At 37.2% G+C, this 20,703-nt stretch overlaps 1 protein-coding gene and 1 non-coding gene across 6 annotated transcripts; both read right to left on the reverse strand.

The window, feature by feature from the left end:
- Nucleotides 1-7,083: 7,083 nt before the first annotated feature.
- On the reverse strand, nt 7,084-7,156 carry trnak-cuu (transfer RNA lysine (anticodon CUU)). The gene has a single exon. It is a non-coding gene; the product is annotated as a tRNA-Lys (tRNA).
- Nucleotides 7,157-8,469: 1,313 nt separating this feature from the next.
- LOC100537853 (uncharacterized) lies at nt 8,470-19,713 on the reverse strand. Of its 5 annotated transcripts, none has more exons than XM_073948542.1 (3): nt 19,563-19,713; nt 14,313-14,462; nt 8,470-10,630 (listed from the first exon to the last, which is right to left on the reverse strand). In XM_073948542.1, the coding sequence occupies exons 2-3, from the start codon at nt 14,395-14,397 to the stop codon at nt 9,399-9,401; spliced, it is 1,317 nt and encodes a 438-aa protein (XP_073804643.1). In that variant the 5' UTR covers nt 14,398-14,462; nt 19,563-19,713; the 3' UTR covers nt 8,470-9,398. The 5 variants fall into 5 exon arrangements, with proteins under 5 accessions (XP_073804643.1, XP_073804644.1, XP_068076275.1 ...); XM_073948543.1 differs by lacking the exon at nt 19,563-19,713 and adding an exon at nt 16,314-16,368; XM_068220174.2 differs by lacking the exon at nt 19,563-19,713 and adding an exon at nt 16,270-16,344.
- Between the last annotated feature and the right edge of the window lie 990 nt (nt 19,714-20,703).

Here is a 20,703-nt window from a genome sequence, read left to right on the forward strand (position 1 = left end):
AAGTCAAAACTGTGTTTAATTGCTGGTCTCAGAGGAACCCGACTATCCATGGACATCTTCTACTTTCCAAAGCTGAAGGAATATCAAGGCTGGTCTATCCCGCTCTCTCCTTACAGTATATGCTAATCCCGAAATGTGTACAGAGATTGATAGGGCTGTATTTCAGTTCATCTGGAAAAACAGGACAGAATATGTCAAAAGAAAAACAATAAGCTTTTCTAAAGGTGGACTCACTGTTCTTGATTTGACAATGTTTAAAATGAATTGGATGAAGCATTGCCTTTACCAAAGTCATTCACTGGTTTTATATTACAAATCTCTTCTTTGACAAATGTGCTGGATTAAAACGGTCATGTTCTCTATTGTGTTTAGTGTTGGTCAACTGTGGTAGCATCTTTTAATTAGGAAAAAATATTTTATCATTATCTTTAATATTTTATATTTTTGCTCTTTTATTGATAATTTTTCTATGTTCCTTCCAATTATGAGCCTATTGCTATTTTTACTGTTTTATGCTGTGTCATCATGTGTTTATTTTCTCTTTGTAAAGCACTTTGTGCAGCCCTGTGGCAGTTGGAAACGTGCTATATAAATAAATAGAACTTGAACTTGAATTAAACTTTTTGCTTTCTTGTGACTCCAAATGTACTAAACTTCCCATTAAATGATCAACCTTTCATAAGCAATTATTAGAAACGTGGATGTTACATGTCCATGTATTTATTATTTATTTATTTATGTTACTTTGTCGCCTTCTAGTATTTTGTATCTGTTTGTGTTTTGATTTTAAGTTGATTCCTCCGCACCTGCAGACCATTGACTGTTGGCGATTTAAGAGCTCGCTCTGCAGTGTTTCAGTGACGGGGATTTAAGCGTCCGTCCAGACGTGGAGTGGTGCTCCTTTTGTTTTCAGCCTTCGTTTATTCTGTTTTCTCCCCATACTTTGTTTATGCTACCTGTTGAGCCTTGATTTATTATTCTGCTGTGACCACTAGTCAGGTAAGCTAATCTGTATTTTTTTTTAACTTTATGCGTTATGACGTCTTTCACGAGTATCCGGAATATGCAAGTTTAAGTAATATGAATCATCCACATATCTTTTGCGACTTCATTATCTGAGATGTGAAACACATGGAAAAGCTGCCTGAAGACAATCAGCAGTCCCGTGCGCACACACATAAGAGACACGAACATGCTGGTGGAGTGAGTGTGTGTTACAGCAGTTTGGCTGATAGATATGAATTTGTAGCTAAATCGTTTGCCCGCAAAGCAGCATTTCGCATTGTTTACATCATTGCTACAGCATACCGTTAATGCTAGACACTGTACATGTCATGATCAATTTTAACAAATAAAAACACTTACTTGTAGCTTACAACTTTTGCTTTGAGGAGATTTTAGCCGAGTCCAGCACTGAACTGGGAGAGATTCTGGAGCTGTTTTGTCAAATCATGCTTGCTGAGTATTTTATAATTTTCTGGAAGATATTTAATATTGAACTGAAGGCACTTGTGTCTTTGTGTCATGTCCTTTGGAAGCCTAAATACAGAAACAGACGAAGCTCTGTGGAAACAGCCGTGTTTAGACGCATTTTTAGCTTCATCTCGCTATAACGTTAAAGTGCTTCTGGCCACGGCCCTTACCTGCATGCACAGTGTGGGATGTGCAGTAAATGAACTTGTGATGTCACAGGAGGCGGAAGTATTTTTTTGTAGTCCCTAAAATTTGTTCATTGTAGGATTTGCTAAGCTAACTCTGTAAAAACCAAGGTCTCCCTTTGCATTGAACTTAGAACTTTTTACATTCAGAGATGTTGTTTATGTTCACACAGCTACATTACACATCGACTAAAGTTTAAAATATGAGATCATAGTGGACCACCCCTTTAAATTAAACACACGTGGGAACAAATCAATGATTTCTACAACCGTATCAAAAGTCTGTAATGTTAAACAGGGTGCGGGTCGTGACCTATGCGCATAACACTATGCACAAAACTGTGAACTTAGGGTGACTTTTGTTAAAACTCTTGTCATACAATAATAAATCAGTGTAGGAGGCCAAGACTGTGACATAACAAAAGACTACAATCGACAAAACAGCTTTTATCAGTAGATTTAAATGATGACAAAAAGAACTTACCTTGATCTGTTATATTGTGCTGTGCACTCATGAGAATACAGCGGTGTTGTTATTCATTTGCATATGCCGCGACGCGATTGGCTCTCATCCATTCTGACAATAAAGAGCGAGAGCGGCGATTGGCTCCCGTCCATTCTCTCGATGGAGAGCGAGTGCGGTGATTGGCTCTCGTCCATTCTCACAATGGAGAGCAAGCGCAACAATTGGACGAGGAGAGAGGCTGAGACAGACGATCCTGATCCAGGTAGCGCCACAAGGACTTAGTGAAAAGTCACCTACAGTGGTAGAAACGCTGAACTTTGCTATATGAACCCAAATTAAAGTTTGCTGAAAGAGAGTCAAAAAGGTCACATAAACACCCAAACGTGGAGCTCGAACATAAGACCCTGTGATTAAGAGTCTCATGCTCTACCAACTAAGCTAGCGGGGTTGTTGAGGATTTTGTTCAAGAGCTAGTTACCATTTACATCAATACCTTCCCTACCCATACAAATTTTCAGCTACATCCTGATTTCATCTTGCAACGCTGGACAGAATATGGCCCAGGATCTATGCTGAGTGCACATGTTAGCAGTTGCAAGGCAGGATCATTTTTAACTCGTCACTGGATGGGCTTAAACCACCAAACTTTCAGGTAACAGCTGAACACGCTAACCAAATGCACCACAGAGACTTAGTAAAAGGTCACCTACAGTGGTAGAAAGGCTGAACTTTGTCTCTAAAGGTCTGCTATATGAATCCGAATGAAAGTTTGCTGAAAGAGAGACAAAAGGTCACAGAAACGCCCAACGTGGGTCTCGAACCCACGACCCTGAGATTAAGAGTCTCATGCTCTACCGACTAAGCTAGCAGGGTCGCTGAGGACTTTGTTCAAAAGCTAGTTACCATTTACATCAATATCTTCCCTACCCATGAAAATTTTTCTGCTTAATCCTGATGTCATCTTGCAACGCTGGACAGAATATGGCCCAGGATCTATGCCTAGGTCACATGTTAGTAGTCGCAAGGCAGAAACATGCTTAATTCGTTCCTGGGTGGGCTTGAACCACCAGCCTTTCAGTTAACAGCCGAACGCGCTAACCGATTGCACCACAGAGACTTATTGAAAGGTCACCTACAGTGGCAGAAATGCTGAACTTTGTCTCTAAAGGTCTTCTATATAAACTCGATTGAAATTTTGCTGAAAGAGAGACAAAAAGGTCACAAAAGTGCCCAACGTGGGGGATGAAGCCACAACCTTGAGATTAAGAGTCTCATGCCCTACCAACCAGTGGTGGGAGTAACGAATTACAACTACTCACGTTACTGTAATTAAGTACATTTTTGGTGTAATTGTACTTTCATGAGTAGAATTTTAAGCCTGTAATTTTACTTGTACTTGAGTACAAATTAAGCTGAGTAATCTACTTTGTTACTTTTATAATCACAATTCGTTACAGAGTACTGTCAATAAATTAATATTTCAGCCACGCACTGACCAGCATTTCGGTAGCCAATAAAAAAAGCTGATCTTAACGGACCAATGAAAAGCCTGGTACATTATTTGAACCGAAAAACAAGTTCAGGCTACTGCAGATTTACGTGACCGTCATCATACAGTCACAAAGTTATCAATTGACATATGGAGATTTAAGACAGAAGAAATGAGGAAGAAATAGCAGAGGATGAATGCCCATTGCCACACCTGGAGGAGCTGTTCACCTACAGGTACATAGGGAAGAAAGAGGACAGATGTGCTGATGTGAATAGCTATGTTATCATCTAAAATGCTTATTAAATATATGCCCAAAACTGGAATATCGCATAAAAGACTGCAAATAAAGCAGCGTTTCTGTCCATCAAGTCAAAGAGAACAAAATTGCCACCTTCTGATTAACTGGCGACAATTATCAAAAGTAAAAACAGAATTAGCATCAGTAGGAGCAGCTGCGTGAATAAATTATCTTCATTTAATAAGTGACTTGCGCATCAGAAGTCAATCCTGCACGCAGTGAACGCGCGCTGGCGTTTGAAGGCGCGAGACACGGAGTGCAGTAACTCTTGACAATTCTGGAGGTCATTATTAATATAATATAATACTGAAATGGTTGAGGTGGTTTAGAATGACCAAAACAACACTTTAGATGTTTTACAATGTGCTTAGCCTGCTGGTTTGTCCATTCACACACATTTTCAAAATATATGCGCATTATAGCGTTTCCATCAACCGTTTTATGTGCATATCCAAAAAGCGCAAAAATAAGTGGATGAAACCTGCCCTCTGCTGTGCCATCCGGCTTACAGGGTTTCCGTGGGGTCTTAAAATGTCTAAAATATAAACATCTAAATTTTAGCCCTTAAAAGTCTTAAATTCGCTGTTCTAGATCTGAAATATGTTTGCACATGTCTTATTTATCCGATGTACATTGTAACGCTACTTCTAATGCTCATTTAAATTATTTTTTGTTGTTGCTTTGTTTCGTGGTGGTGTAGTTCTTTATTTCACTAGTCCTATTGTAATTTGCAGTATTAAAACTACAAATAAGCCCAGCATGCAATAGCTCAGTGCGCGCGGCAAATGTGACGTCATCGCCGTGTTTGCGGAGGTTCACTTTGGATGCGCGCGACATGATTTCGGGTGAACAGTTCGCGCGGCGCCGCGCTTGATTTGAGTTGAATTTGAATCACTTTGAAGAGATTTTGTCTGTAACAGTACGACTGTATGCGTGGACGAAGAGATAACCAGATGACCGATAATTCTTGGCTAGAAATTGCAACAGCCATGGAAAGGAAGTGTTTTGTTAAAGTTTGGAAAAACCTGGGGGATAAGTTTGTTACAACAAAAAAGAGGCCATGGCAAAAGTGGAGACCCAGGTGGTTTTAAGATTACAGAATATGTTTTTCCACCATTTATAGGTTTTACACTGATGGATCATTTTGAAGTTAAAGCAATGTAACAAAAATTAAGTAACAAATTAAGTATTTGATAACTGGAAAATAATATATGAACCCATCAGCTTACAGTATACTGAAGCCCAATTTCTAGGCTTTATTGGTGATGATGGACAGGATTGTTGGACCATTATTGCCTTTTCAACTCATTAGTAGAGGACAGAAACTAGCCAGACAATAATGTGTCAATTGTTGAGTGGGCAAAAAAAAATTTTTTTTGCTATTATTCTTGCCAGAATAAAAAATATAATTGTAGAGTAACCCATGTTCTGTTGTCATTGATATTTAACTTTAACAGGTAGAACTGTCCGTGATATAAACTAAAGTGAGTGATGCATCAAACTTTGATTTAAAAAATCTTGAAAAGTTATAAAACTTTATAATCATTCATTAATTTTCTTTTTGGCTTAGTTCCTTTATTAATCTGGGGTCGCCGCAGCGGAATGAACCGCCAATTTATCCCGCATATGTTTTACACAGCGGATGCCCTTCCAGCTGCAACCCGTTCTCATTTACAACAACAGACAATTTAGCTTACCTAATTCACCTAAAATGCATGTGTTTGGACTGTGGGGAAAACCGGAGCATCTTGAGCAAACCCATGCAAACACGGGGAGAACATGCAAACTCCACACAGAAATGCCAACTGACCCTGCCAAGGCTTGAATCAGCGACCTTTTTGCCTTGAGTCGAGAGCGCTACCCACTGCCCCACCCCGTCACCCAACTTTGTAATCATAATAAATTATAAAAATAATGAAAAATAATTATTTTTAAAATCTTGAACAATATTAAAGATATGACGTAGTCTTAAAAAGTCTTAAATTTGACATTATGATATCTGCAGAAACCCTTTTTTTTTTTTTACAAGACTTCAGTCTATAATCTGAAAAAAAAAACATTATGGTAAGAAGACAACTTAATTTGTGTGATATTTAATTTATTAATAATATGTTTAGGCACTAGGCAGTGTTGTTTTGTGGTTTCTGACGGTTCAGTTCGCGAATTAGGTAATTAACAAAGTTTCTCCATAATTTGCAAGAGTTTTTTTTTTATATATAAAATCATCTATTGATCGTACAGATAAAAGAGGCATCATTTGAAATGATAAAAAGTCGTGCATTTGTGCATATTTCTGTTATCTTTATACTCAAAATAGCAAAACATTGTTTTTGTAAAATAATCATGGTGCGCAGTGGGTATCGCTATCGCCTCAAAGCAAAAAGTTTGTTGGTTGAAGCCCTGTCTGAGTCAGTTGGTGTTTCTGTGTGGAGTTTGCATGTTCTCCCCATGTTGGCATGGGTTTCCTCTATAGGTGCTCTATAATTATAATCTATAATTAATGCTGTTTACACAGTTTAAAAAGTGTTTATAGTATCTTTAGATGTGTTATGTAAAATGTGTTTTACTGCCTGGATCTTGTCTGACTCCGGATTTATGGATAATTCCACCAATACCGCCAAGCTAAAAAAGTAATTTGTAATTTTGTAATTTGAGTAGTTTTTACGAAGAGTAATTTGTACTTTTACTTGAGTACTTTTTAACACCAGTACTTTTACTTGTAATTGAGTACAATTTCAGCAATGTAACAGTACTTGTAATTGAGTACAATTTTTTTGTACTCTTACCACCACTGCTACCAACTGAGCTAGCCAGGGTGGTGAGCACCTTGTTCAAGAGCTAGACACTCTTTACATCAATACCTTCCCTACCCATACAAATTTTCTGCCACATCCTGATTTCATCTTGTAACGCTGGACAGAATGTGGCCCAGGATCTATGCCCAGTGCACATGTTAGCAGTTGCAAGGCAGCAAAACGCTTAACTCATCGCTGGATGGGCTTGAACCACAAACCTGTCAGTAAAGAGCCGAACTCGCTAACCAATTGCGCCACAGAGACTTAGTAAAAGGTCTCCTACAGTGGTAGAAATGCTGAACTTTGTCTCTAAAGGTCTGCTACATGAACCCAAATGAAAGTTTGCTGAAAGAGAGACAAAAAGGTCACAAAAACGCCCAACGTGGGGCTCGAACCCACGACCCTGAGATTAAGAGTCTCATGCTCTACCGATTGAGCTAGCCAGGCTGGTAAGAACTTTGTTCACGAGCTAGTTAGCGTTTACATCAATACCTTCCCTACCCATGAAAATCTTCTGCTTAATCCTTATTTCATCTTGCAACGCTGGACAGAATATGGCTCATGATGTATGCCCAGTGCACGTGTTAGCAGTTGCAAGGCAGCAAAATGCTTAACTCCTCCCTGGGTGGGCTTGAACCACCAACCTTTCAGTTAACAGCAAAACGTACTAACCGATTGCGCCACAGAGACTTAGTGAAAGGTCTCCTACAGTGGGAGAAACGCTGAACTTTGTCCACCAGGTGGCTCTGTTGTGCGTAATTTTTACACATTTTTGTATCTAGTTAAGTCTGGTTTCTAGTGATAAAGAAATTTTCATTTTGTTGTAACTGTAGAGGAAAAAAGTGTTTTCCTATACATTTTAAATTGATAATTTCTCAAAGTGTAAAATTATAAGAGATTATGTGTGTAATTGTGTATAAATTGTCAAATTTACCAAATGTAATTACATAAATTATTAAGAAAATAATTCATTCGACCTCACAATGCTGCTCTGTATTGATGAGGGGGTGGAATGTGCAGTAAAGCCAAAAGACAACGTGTTTGTGTTTAATTGTCTTCTGCAGAACTAAATAAAGTGGAGGAAAGCAGCGCTTGGTGTCATTTGAAGTTATTGAGTGAAAAGCAGATCAGTTACAAATGGTAATACACAGGTCTGTGCTTATAAACATAATGTACTGCTGTACAGTAACGTGTCATTTGTTTGTTTCTGTTGTCTTCATTTAATTGGTTTTTAATTTGTTTTTGATTCGTGGGTCTTTCTGGGGACGCACTGCGACTACTAGCCCGACAGTGGAAACGCAACATAATTTTGGCCTCATTACTCATCTCCCGGGCGATTGGCCCGGCCCGATAAAAGCCCTGGCTCGCACTGGCCCGATAGTGGAAATGCAGCTACTGGCACTTCCCTGCCAACACTTCAAGAACTGTACTCTTCCAGAGCGAGTAAAAGGGCTCGCAAAATCACCCTGGATGCCTCATTTGATGTTTGATAAGTAAATTAATAAACAATTCGGAAGTGTGGAATGTGCACAAATATGGTTATCGGTTCATAATAGGTTGAAACACATTGTTAGATTTTGCTGTATTTGGCTTAACCGTTCTTGGACGGCTTGTCAATGTATAGAATGTTACATGTTGGTTTCATTTGAGGATTGAACCCAGTTTCTTGGACTCAAAGCTGGGGCTTTTCCCAGCTGAGCTAACTCCTCAACATATGAACCCAAGAGCACAAAATTAAAAAGGGAACTTGAGGCGTTTAGTTTCAGAAACAAGAAACAACTGATCTTTATTTGAAAAATAGAATACAAAGTACAACAGAAATGACGGAAGCAGAGCTTCCAGTAAACAGGCAAAACAAATCTGACACAAGGGTAAAAAAAAAAACAATAACAACAACAATAAAAATAAAGTGTCACTTAGCTTCTCAAGAGAATCGGGCGAGCACTGGGCAGTAAAGGCTCAAGACTGAACACACTAGCTTTTTACACACAAACTTTTATAGGGCAAAACACAGGTGTTGCTAATCTAGCTTGAGTGGTGGCACACAGTAGATGGGAAGAGGAGGAATACAGCTTAATTAATTTTTACATAGATGACTTTAATACATAAAATAAGTAAGCTGACCAAAGCTCTTACGGGGAGAAGACTTTATCGAAGACAATGAATAGTGCAGTTCCTCAGCAGCGATGTTAACTCATTGGTAACTTAACCCAAAGTGAGACATTACTTTATAACAAAGGATGTAACCCTCGGAGATCGGCCTACTTCTTTGGTTGGGTCACAACTCTTGAGTTCCTGTAGGTCATTTGGTTCACACCTTTTCAGATGCAAATACTTGTTTGCATATGAAACAAGTCATACAATCTATCAACATATAGAGTTATTTTGGGTTCTTGAAGCCCTGCAGGTGTTCAAAGGGTTTCATCTTCAGAAAACTTGATATGTATTCAAAAGTTCACACTTGTCCTGGTAAGAAACTCTGGTTATTTATAGTGAGTCAGGAATCATCTGATTGGTAAATCATGTGTTGGCTAATGCAGGACCAGCCGTAGACAATCATAAGCATGTGATCCTCTCAAAAGAAGTATAAATAAACTTCACTTGGATGGACAGCCAAACTACATGAAAAAGCTGCCGTTTTGAATATACCAGTGTTTGTGTGGAAAAGGCCTCAATTTTGGGGACTCTGCTATCCAATGTGAAGCTTTAGGTGAGTGTTGAGGCTTCTTTTATGTTTAAAGCCCTTTCCACATTCACTGCATCTAAAAGGGTCCTCTCCTGAGTTAATCTTCCTGATGTGTTTCCTGATGGAGTCTTTGCGTGTGAGACTCTTTTCACACTGATCACATGTCAACACTATGGTTCCAGTGTGACCATTCATGTGATTCTTGAGGCTAGCTTTGGTTGTGAAGCGCTTTCCACACTGAACACATGTAAACGGCTTCTCTTCAGTGTGAGTTTTCATGTGGTGTTTGAGTGTGCTTTTATGTGGGAAAGTTTTCCCACACTCTGTGCATCTGTAAGGTTTCTCTCCAGTATGAATCCTCATGTGGTTGTCAAGACTTGTTTTTTGAGTAAACCTTTTCCCACACTGTGTGCATGTGTGAGGTTTTTTTCCAGTGTGAATCCTCATGTGGATGTTAAGGTCATGTTTTTGAGAAAAATGTTTCCCACATTGTGTGCAAATAAAACTTCTGTCTCCAGTGTGTGTTCTCATGTGGACTTCAAGGGTGCCATTTTGCTTAAAACTCTTTCCACACTGGATGCAAGAGTAAGGCCTCTCCCCAGTGTGAATTCTCATGTGCGCTGCAAAGTTTCCTGATTGGTAGAAGCTTTTACCACACTGTTGGCATGTGTACGGCCTCTCTCCAGTGTGAATTCTCATGTGCACTGCAAAGTTTCCTGGATGATAGAAGCTTTTTTTACACTGTTGGCATGTGTATGGCCTCTCTCCAGTGTGAATTCTCATGTGGGTTGTAAAGCCTTGTTTATAAGTAAAACTCTTTCCACACTGTTCGCAGGTGTAAGGCCTCTCCTTAGTGTGAACTCTCATGTGAACATCAAGGTTTGCCTTTTGACTGAAACTCTTTCCACACTGTTTACAGCTGAAAGGCTTCTCTCCAGTGTGAATTCTCATGTGGTTTTCAAAGCCTTGTATGTGACCAAAACTCTTTCCACACTGTTCGCAGGTGTAAGGTTTCTCCCTAGTGTGAACTCTCATGTGAACATCAAGGTTTGACTTCTGACTGAAACTCTTTCTACTCTGTTTACTGCTGAAATTACACGCAGATTTGGATTTCCGAGGTCTTCCACGTGATGAAGTCTTTTTATTCAGTGTGGGTTTTTCATCAGTCGTTATTTCTTGGGGTTTCTCTTCCATTTCATTCTGTTGATGAGTCTCTTCTTTCAACACCATCAGGTCTAAAAAAACAACAACAAAAACACTGTTAACTTTAGTACGAAGACACAAAGTGACAAGCAAAAGATGGATGTTTCATCCAGATATTAAAATGACCTTACCATTTACTCTGCATCATGTGGTTTTAAACATTTTCTTTCTTATGGAACACAAAGTAAGCCAGCATTTTTTCACAATATCTTCTTTTGTGTTCAATAGAATCCAGAAACTCGTAAAGGTTTAAAACCACATGTAAAACATGAGAGTAAAATGGTATCCCTTTAAAAGGTTTCTTTTATGAACCTTTTTTTACAAGATGTAAAATACGTCTTTGGTGTTCTCAGAATGTGTCTGAGGTTTTAGTTCAAAATCAGATTATATACCTTGAAGAAAATATAATTGTGGCGGTCAGAGGAAAACCAAGCTCTTTTTGTGCCTGTGGCTTTAAATGCAGATGATCAAATGCACTCATTCTAGATTATTCATGTTGTGTTGCCTCATGTGCATCTTCCACTGGATTTAAACATTTGTAACTTGCTTTGAAAACCTGATTGAGACAAATACTACATGTTTATAGCAAGTACACATAACTTACGCCTATATTTCTGAGTTTGCATTATTGTAGATAAATTATGTTATATAACAAATGTTTCCCAGTACTGGGTTGCAGTTGGAAGGGCATCCACAGTTTAAAATAAATGCTGGAGAAGTTAGTTGTTCATTCCGCTGTTGCGACCCCTAATGAATAAAGGGATTAAGCCGAAGGAAAATGAATGAATGAGCACATGCAAATGCTTAATGCCATGTTTGCTGTAAACTGGAGTGATGATGAGATGGCAAGATGACATACTTTAATACTTGATTTCATTCATTTCAAAAGTTTACACTTAACGAGCCTGGGGCTCCCATTTGCAAGACGAAAGGGGAGTTCTCGAGAACTCTTCTGTAGTAGCAAATGAACAGAAGGTGATTGCTCTTCAGAGATAACTACTTACTAGGAGTATGTCTATGGTGCCGATTTGGATTAGTCAAGTAACTTAAGTTGCATGTTTTTAGACAGTGGAAAGAAAACCCATGTGAGCACCAGGAGAATGTGTAAACTCTGCACAGAAACGTCATGAGGCAACAGTGCCACCCTTCTAGGAAAGGAGGAGTAGGGGTGGAAGGGGGATTCTTCGAAACGAAGATGGCTGTGATATGGAACTCAGGGTATTTATAGTGATTTAGGAATCGTCTGATTGGTAAATCATAAATTGAGTAATGCGAAACCAGCTGCAAGTAATCATAAGCATGTGATCCTCGAAATTAATTTATAAATAAACTTCACTTGTACTTGTCTTTGTTTTCTTGGCTTTGTGCATGTCCTGATACTTAGATGAAGACCTACATAAAGACATTTAGATAAGACATTAAGATATTTTATATACCCGACAAGATGCAGAAATGCCATCTAAAAAATGCCATCTACAGTTTGTCCCATCAGTGACAGTGACAACGTAAATATACAAAATAATAATGTTAACCCGGGGATTTGTGACCTACACACGACTTTCAGAGTGCATCTGAGTTACAGAGAAGTGCAGAGGTTTTTTCTCTTATACGACCTGCGATATCAAACATTTCACCATCATTAAACACACTGTCTTTCTCCCCTGTGTGTGTGTTTGTTTTTCCTCTGTCAGAAGCGCGTGCACAAAAGGCAACTCCCATTTTTATTCAAACCCTGCCCATTTTACCTCCACCGACACTCCCACCCAAATAGAGCAAGACACACCCACTTTCCTGACTTTTTTCAAACTAGAGGTATGCAAACATCCTGCTGAAATGGGGGGTTTCATGGCCCTTTAAAGTTACTAGTGACTCGAATAAGCATGGATGGTTCAAGTAGCAGCTCCAGCGATGAATAAATGATTATTGTTCACAGAGCAATAAACCGCTCTACGTTGATATCGCCTCTGTGCATCTTCTTCAATGTGTGCTCCCATTGACAGTTTTGCGCTTGAGCGCCTCCAAGTGCTGTTTACTGTAACTTCAGCAGCTCCGTGCACATGAACAAAAGTGCCAACCTGATTAGTTAAGGTTTTAACGCCGCGCATCAAATAAAAAAACGAGCACGAGGCGTTTCTTTAAAAATTCTGCTTTTTTATGCCTGGCGATTTGCGTGTGGTGTGCACCATCACATTGATGCCCTTTTATATAGTCACAAGGTGTTAAATGTCGACAGAAAACACAGAAAATATCTTTGTGTGCGCGGGCCTTTACACTGTTTTCAGGATCTAAAAATTCATTCTGTAAAAATAGTATATGGTCAATACTGACGAACTTCACACTCAAATGTTTGCATATCATCAGCATGCTGTAATCCATTTCTTAAACTGCAAAAGTCATTTTTAAACTAGTATGTTGGCCAGTTGTAGTCAGTGCAATGCTAAACGTTATTGTTCCACTATAATTAGTTTTGTTTTATGTCGTCCTAAAACATCATCATATAATTTAGAATACTGTAGTTCAATGTTTTAAAATAATAATTATTTTTTGTGTCCATTTTATCCAGCATATTTAAAATTAGGGCATCCACGTTTTCTGACATACTTTAAACCAGGGTTAAAATTTTTGACTCAAGAAGGGCTAAAGTATAAGGTATTTTTCAAATACCCCAGATGGAAAAGGGTTTTATTTGCCATATCTATAATTATATTATATATAAAAATAAATAAATACATTTAATAATACAATAATAAATTAATATAAAAACACAGTATTTTATATATTTCTTAGCAAAAAAAAAATTATATTGTGTAAAAACAAGCTTTCCTTGTATCCGTACACTTTTTCCAACCTAAACTTTTTTTAAATGTAAAAAATAATTAAAAAAATACACAAAGGTTTTAAATGTTTTAAAAACTATAATTAACTAAATCTTTGCACAATAATCTGTCCAGGTCGATGTCCTCAGCAGTAAATACAAGGAGCACATTTATACAAATATTATTGTAAGGAAAATAATTAAACCATTATGATAAACCGAGTTAAAATGACAATTTTGAATAAAAAGTTTTATTGAGATAGATTGCTGGTGATTGAATGGGTTTTGGCCAGACTGGGTAGCAAAACATGAAGAAAGGAAAATTAAGACTTGTTTAAAAAGACTTAAGACCTACAACACAATATTTCAGTAAATTTAAGAGTTTTTAAGGCATTTTTAGATTTAGATTTTGGAATTTAAGACATTTTAAGACCCTGCGAAAAACTCTGTTTAAACACAATAGCCCTGGTAATTAGTTATTATAATAATGATTTAATTCTAACTCTAGCCAAAACTATCACTGTAATAGCAGATATCTTCTATGAGAATACTGTAGGTCAAATAGCGTCAGCTCAGTTAAACTTTTTTAATTGATTGTTTTTATTTATTTTATATAGTACCCGTGCTCTAGGATGCTTTACAAACAGTAGGAGAACAAGAAAAGCAATAACCTTAAGAAGGTAGAGAAAATAGGAGACTAATATTACATAAAATGACAAAAAACATAAGAACAAGTAACAAGAAAGAAACTCATTCTGTCTTTTAATGAGTGCTTTTGTGCATTTAAGAGAACTAGGCAGCACACTCAGGGCTGCAAGATGGATTTAGTATTCTTATTATTAAAATATATCTGAATGAGGATCAAATGACTGCGTCGGTCTTTGAGAATAAAAGTCAACCTGTTTGTTCCTGCAGATCTTCCTGTTTGACTGTGAATGTTTCTTCAATCTTCAGGTCTTCACTTTCTACTTTAATAAACGCCATTTTTATAACAGTGTGTAGATCAGTCGCTTCAGCAGGAGTTTTTCTCTGAGTTTGGACACTTTATCCTGTTTAAAATGAGCAAAACAATGAACAGAAATAAGATAACTTCTCTTCAACACTTGCTTCAAATGAGCAGATTAAAGCTAGTACTTTATTTCTTACATATATTGATGTAAATTTAGAATGGACTAACATTAAATTAGACCTTCATTAAAACATTTATTACACACTGTTACATCTCTGTAACATTTTTTAAACCTTATTCAGGGGTCCGTTCTTCGTACCTCGCTTAAATGATCTAAGATGATTTGGCAGATCCTGGATCTTTTAATCTTGATAACTGATCTCTCGCTAATTTGGTTCTCCAAACAAGTTCGCGAATCAGATTAGAATGTCTGGATGAACTGATCTAAGATCGCTGCGTGTGTTGTGAAGGACAGATCTATCGATCCTCGAAATCATGATCAGCAATGCAACGATTGGCTGACGGCACAGCAGCGTAATGACATCATCTGATTAATATTCAATTATCCATGTGAGCAAAATTACATCAAATTAGCAGTAAACGGCTTGTTAAATATGGCACGCAGTAACTTCACATTTGTTGTGAGCTGCAGGCTTTACACTTTCATTTGTCAAGACAAGAGTATTCATCATGTATTTCAATGCAAATCAATGTATTTAGTTCTTCATTTAGAAAAGATTTTCTTTATTATAGTAGCCGTTTTTTAATCGGTGTAAAGAATAACTGGTTGTTTCCAAAAGCATTTTGATATCGGTAAAGGCGTCTGCAACTTTTGTGAAGCATCACTGGCATATTAACTGTCAAAACATGTTTATGACTGCATAAATGTATTATTGCTTTTAAAAAAAGTCACATATTGTGCATTTCTATTATACACAATTTGTACTAAAGCGATCTAAAAAGTTCATATCAATACGTTTTCTCTTTGCACCACCAGGTGGCAGTCTTTGTACTTTCATTTCGAGGGTGCAGATTGCATACGTTTTATTAATATGTATAACTTTATTTATTTTATTAATGACTATAACTTTTATATATATAGTTAAAAAATATTTACTATTTTCCCAAGTGTATATAACTTTTACTGTAAGAAAATATCAGAACTCGGTACATACTTTCTGTATTATCTTTGCTTGAACTGAGCCGATCTAATCCTGTTTATATGATATGAACCTGCTCCCGATCAGGTTTGACCTAGCAGATCTGTTGCCATGACAACAACTCTCGGATCAGCTTTGAAGAACGAAACGATCCTGGATCGTGTCAAATCGTCAATATCCAAATCCAGCTAACTGAGTAATCCACGTACGAAGAACAGACCCCAGGTATGTTCTTAATCGTGTTGTTTGTTTCATTTACTTTATTGTCTGCTTACAGCAACGTGTAAATAGAGGTAAAATTGGTTTTATAATTGCAAATTCAGACTTTCCCCTTAATAATGTAATTTCATAAAAGTATTATTTGCAAACTCTAAATACTGAAATCATATTAGCAGCCAATGACTATCAAAGTACAACATTGTTCACAGTCAAATAAACAGTGCTAATGTTGTTTTCAAGTTACACTTGCATGCTAATTCAGATCGAATATTTAAAGTAACATTGTGTACAATATAGAGACTTCTAAATGAACGAATGTGTAACTATAAAACCAACTTTACCTCTATAACGTGTAGCACTTTTTAGCACAAGACAAATTTCCTTTCAGGAACAAAAAGTTTATCCTATCTTTATTCAAACAATAGTCCTCATTACTGTGAGTGAAATAGTACTTCGTTGTATAAAATGTTAAAATAATATTGTCAACAACAGGTACATAATTTAGCACTGAATGAAAAAAAAACAAACCTTAATCAATCGCTTTATAAAAGCGTAAACGCTTTAAAACAAACCTTTCTTCAGTTAAATCACAGCGCGGCGCATGCTTATGACGTCACACACCACGCCAAAATAAAAGTCTTTTTTTTAACTTACTGTTGCAGTCATGACTTATTGACACATTTCTCCCTCCACTTTCTGACATACACAGACACACATATTTGGAGTTAATCAAACCCTATACTCTAAACATTTTAAAACAATTTAAAAAATGTTTAATCACTAAGTAAAAGTTATTAAAGCAGAAAATCTCAACGTTCTAAAATGTATAAAAAATAATCAGATGGGTGTTTTGAGCTGAAACTTTACAGACGTAAAAGACTTATCTTAAATTATGAAAGGGGGGTAAAATAGGTGCTCTTCAAGTAAAAACTATTCATTACTACTACATGTTTTAACTAGTCATTCCGTATAATATATATATATTTTCTCTGCGTTTGGACACTTACCTGTAAAAATTAACAAAGCAATAAAAAATGCCCTGTTTAAAGAGCCCATATTATGGGTTTTTGAAAATTCCCCTCCATGTAGTGTGTAACACAGCTCTAAGTGAAGTGAAGTATCCAGCTAAGGCTTAAATCTGTAAGAATACAGTGTTTAAAACTGTTGATTCATCTATAAAAGAGTTGACTCATAGTGCTTCGAACGAGTCGCCTTGATACCGACTCATTAGGTGTTTCGCCATGACGTACGAACGAAACCAAGTTATTCACGTGCACGCGCAAACCCGGGAGATTTCAAACCTGAGGCCCCACCCTCTGACGCAGAAACCCAGACACACACACACCCACAAACACACACACACACACACAAACATGCCGGTTGATTGAAGTCACACTGCAGATGGATATATTGAGTCTCTACCCAAAGATGAAACCTCAGCATTATAACCAAGCAGTTGGAAACTTCTGGAAGCTACATGCTACAAAGAATACTTCATCTGAGTTTGTTAAAGGAAGGATCAGTAAAGAGTAACTGATGGACGTCAGGATGGGTTTCTTCCATTTCTCTAGTGTAAGTACGTGCGGTTAAAGTTGTTGCCTCGTTTACTCTAGCTTGCAAATGTATTTAGTTGTGATTTGTTACTTGTAACCGCGTGTACTGTATCAGGTTAACTGGATATATTATCTTATCGCGTGCAAAGTCACGTTAAAAACGCGACGCGTGCTGCTTTGTCATTGGAGCTCCGTGCTAGAGTTCTGCTCCCGCGATTTATTCGGAAATTTATTCCCGCGCCGCAGAAATCTGGCGCGGGGACAGCCGCGGGAATAAATTTCCGAATAAATCGCGGGAGCGGTCGGTAACGGGTTTAATTTGGGACGGGAGCGGGCTGTCTAGCAATATCACGGATATTGCTATGCGAATTAGAAAGAGAGAGTCTGCTTGGTATGAGAGAGCGTATGAGAGAGAGCGAGAGAGAGCGAACGAACGAACGAACGAGCTCTGTGTGCTTTGTGCTGTGTATATGTGTCTATACAGACAGCTTGGCTGTCTGGACTGTATACTGGGTGATTTTTGGTTGTGTTCTCCGCTCTAGCGGGACCGGGCGCGGCGGGCAGAAAACGGAGCGGGTTCTCAGGCTAAAACCTGGCGGGCGCGGGCGGAAGCGGGAGCGTTGTCATCCGGAGGTGTGTGTGTGTTTTTGTGTGTGTGTGGTATGGCGAGTACACGACTGTCTCCTTCGTTCGGTTATCCGTGGCACTATCCACTCGCCATAGTGTGGCAGCTAAAATTCACGCCTACACTATCGAGCGTGTATGAACTGTGATTACTTTTTAAATTGCTGATTCGCTATTGGCCATTTCCCTCTCTGACTGAAGGCAGTCGACCAATCGCGACAGACTGTCATCGGTCCAATCAGCGCAGATTAGCTCCGCGCTAAGGAGGGGTTTGGGAACAAATGAATCACTGGACGATTCATACAGGAGTCGCTGGGATAATTAGGTAAAAATAAATGCAGATTATAAGACCATGAAAGTGTTTTTTGACCTTGCATGCATATTAGACTGTTGTTGGAGACCCTTACAACCAAGATATGACCCTATTTCATGTATAATATGGGCTCTTTAAAATAAATAAAACAATGAACAAAAAACAAAATAACTTCTCTTCAACATTTGCTTCAACAGTTTCTTTATATGAGAGTAATTAACAAAAATAAATCAGGTAAGTGTGAGCAAGAAACAATAAATAAATAAGCTGATTAAAACTAGTAACATTATTCTATTTCTTATATATAGTGATGTATATTTAGAATAGAATGACATTATGCAATTTAAAAAATTCAACCTTCATTAAAACACTTATTACACACTTACATGTTGCTTTATTTAAACTTTAACAAAGTTTTTTAACAAAAGTTAAAGTTATTTAAACTTTAAACTTTTGTCTGCTTACAGCAACGTTGTAGCACTCTTTTGCACAAGACAAGAATTTCTTCTCGGGGACAAATAAAGTTTATCCTATCTTATTCAAACAATAGACCTTATTGTGAGTAAAATACTACTTCTTTGTATAAAGGGTTAAAATAATATTGTCAACAGCAGGTACATCTAGCATGAAATTAACAACCTGAAATTTTAATCAGTCGGTTTACATCCGTGTACAAGCTTTAAAACAAACCTTTCTCCAGTTGAATCACAGTGCGGGAGCGGCGCAGCTATATGACCACGCCAAAATAAAAGTCTTTTTTTGTTTAGCTTTTTCCCCTACTTACTCTTTGTCATGAATTATTGATACATTTTCCACTTTATACTTTATCTGCTTTCTGTTTTGTATTTGTAAGACCATCAATCTTTATGTTAATTGAAAAAAAGCATTTACCCCCCAGATCTTCACCTTCAGGTAGGTTGGTGAGAGGTTGCATTTTCTTTAAACGATTGCATTTCTTTATCCATAGCTTTAACTCATTCACTTGCATTCAACTGATGTTGCCACCTCTTTGTATGTTTGAATGGGGAAACATCAAATTCTTTAAAACTGCCTGCCAAGTTCCAACCTATATATGTAATAGGTTGAAACTTAACTAGGTTAACTTGGGTTGAAACTGGGCTACAGTCCATTTGTCAGGATAAAAACAATATTTATAACCAAATAAACAAACAAACAAAAAACTAAATAAAAAGTTGTAAAGAAGCTTTTAAAAATGACTGAAGAACTTTAATACAACGTTGAACAGTGCATCCACGCATGTTTAGATTTTACATTTTATAATGTCAGCATTCAGTTATTATTTGAGTGTAAATTCAGAATGTGCAACTCACCTTTCCAGTCTTCAATGAATAAGTGGGATGAAAAAGTGGCCTCAGTGGGTTTTTCTTTGTAGGTTGTTGTTGGTAATAATCCCAATGTTGGAATCAACAATCGTAGTTTGTCCTCCAAAGTTGTTCTCTTTACTTAGCAAAATAAGCCAATGAAGTTACAGGATCTGGAATGTGATTGGATAAGGGTGATGTATTGGGAAAATAAGTTGACTTTAGCCATCTTCATTTGATTTGTTGCTTTTGTTTTATAGGACTATTGATGGAAGCTTATTTTTAGTTTGGCTGCTGCATGTTGTAGATAATATTGACACACTTATGTTGAGGTATTTTGATTTGAAAGACATTTCAATTTATTTTTTCCCAAGCCTGGTTATAAAGTAATGCAAGAGTCGTGTGTTGTTTTTGTAGAAGCTTCTCAGAGTTGCTTGGCTGAAGTCTTTGTGTAAAGATGCAAATGACCATTGAAGACTCAAGCCGCACTGATGTCTCAATACACACAACTACATTCACTTATATAATAGTCATGTAAGTCTTATATTATTATACAGTGATATATTATCATTTGTTGAAAGAAACAATTTCTGAACTTCACATTGAGGTTTTATTTGTCAAGTTTAGTCAATATATTGACATGAGCTAACTATTAGCATTTTTTTGTCATTTATTTATCACTGAACTTGTTCTTTATGTGAGTTAGAGTCCTTTATTTCTCTTAAAGCACATGCAGCTCTTTACTGGTTTCTGTAAGACAGTCAACACACTCTTAACATGTCAATTATTTCTTTCCAAAAGTGTCTTTACATTTTAAATTTTTTTACTTCACAATCAAAATGTAACTTGTTTCTGTGCCAATTTTGTTTTCTTTCCTTCGTCTTTTAGTTGAACAGAACATGTGTGAGCAGCTCAGCTCTCTCGAAAGCCTCTTATTCACCTGGTATGTAACAAAGATGTTTTTCCCTCTGATTATCACTTGTGTTTGTGCATACAAATATGCATAGACATTTACAAGAGAATATAAAAGATACTCTTTGACAAAACCTTTTCCTTTTAACACAGTAAAGCTATCACATACTGTCCATTTTTGCTACTTTTGTCCTTTGTAGATAATTGTTTGTACATTAATCACAAATGGATGAGACAC

This window comes from Danio rerio, chromosome 4 (assembly GCF_049306965.1).
Source record: "Danio rerio strain Tuebingen ecotype United States chromosome 4, GRCz12tu, whole genome shotgun sequence".
Lineage (NCBI taxonomy): Eukaryota > Metazoa > Chordata > Actinopteri > Cypriniformes > Danionidae > Danio > Danio rerio.

Excerpts from the sequence above, each read along its gene's own strand:
- LOC100537853 (XM_073948542.1), bottom strand. The coding sequence starts at position 14,397 with ATGGCGTTTATTAAAGTAGAAAGTGAAGACCTGAAGATTGAAGAAACA. Across the intron at positions 10,631-14,312 it reads AGATCTGCAGGAACAAACAG|ACCTGATGGTGTTGAAAGAA; the intron begins GTTGACTTTTAT and ends TTGTTTTTTTAG.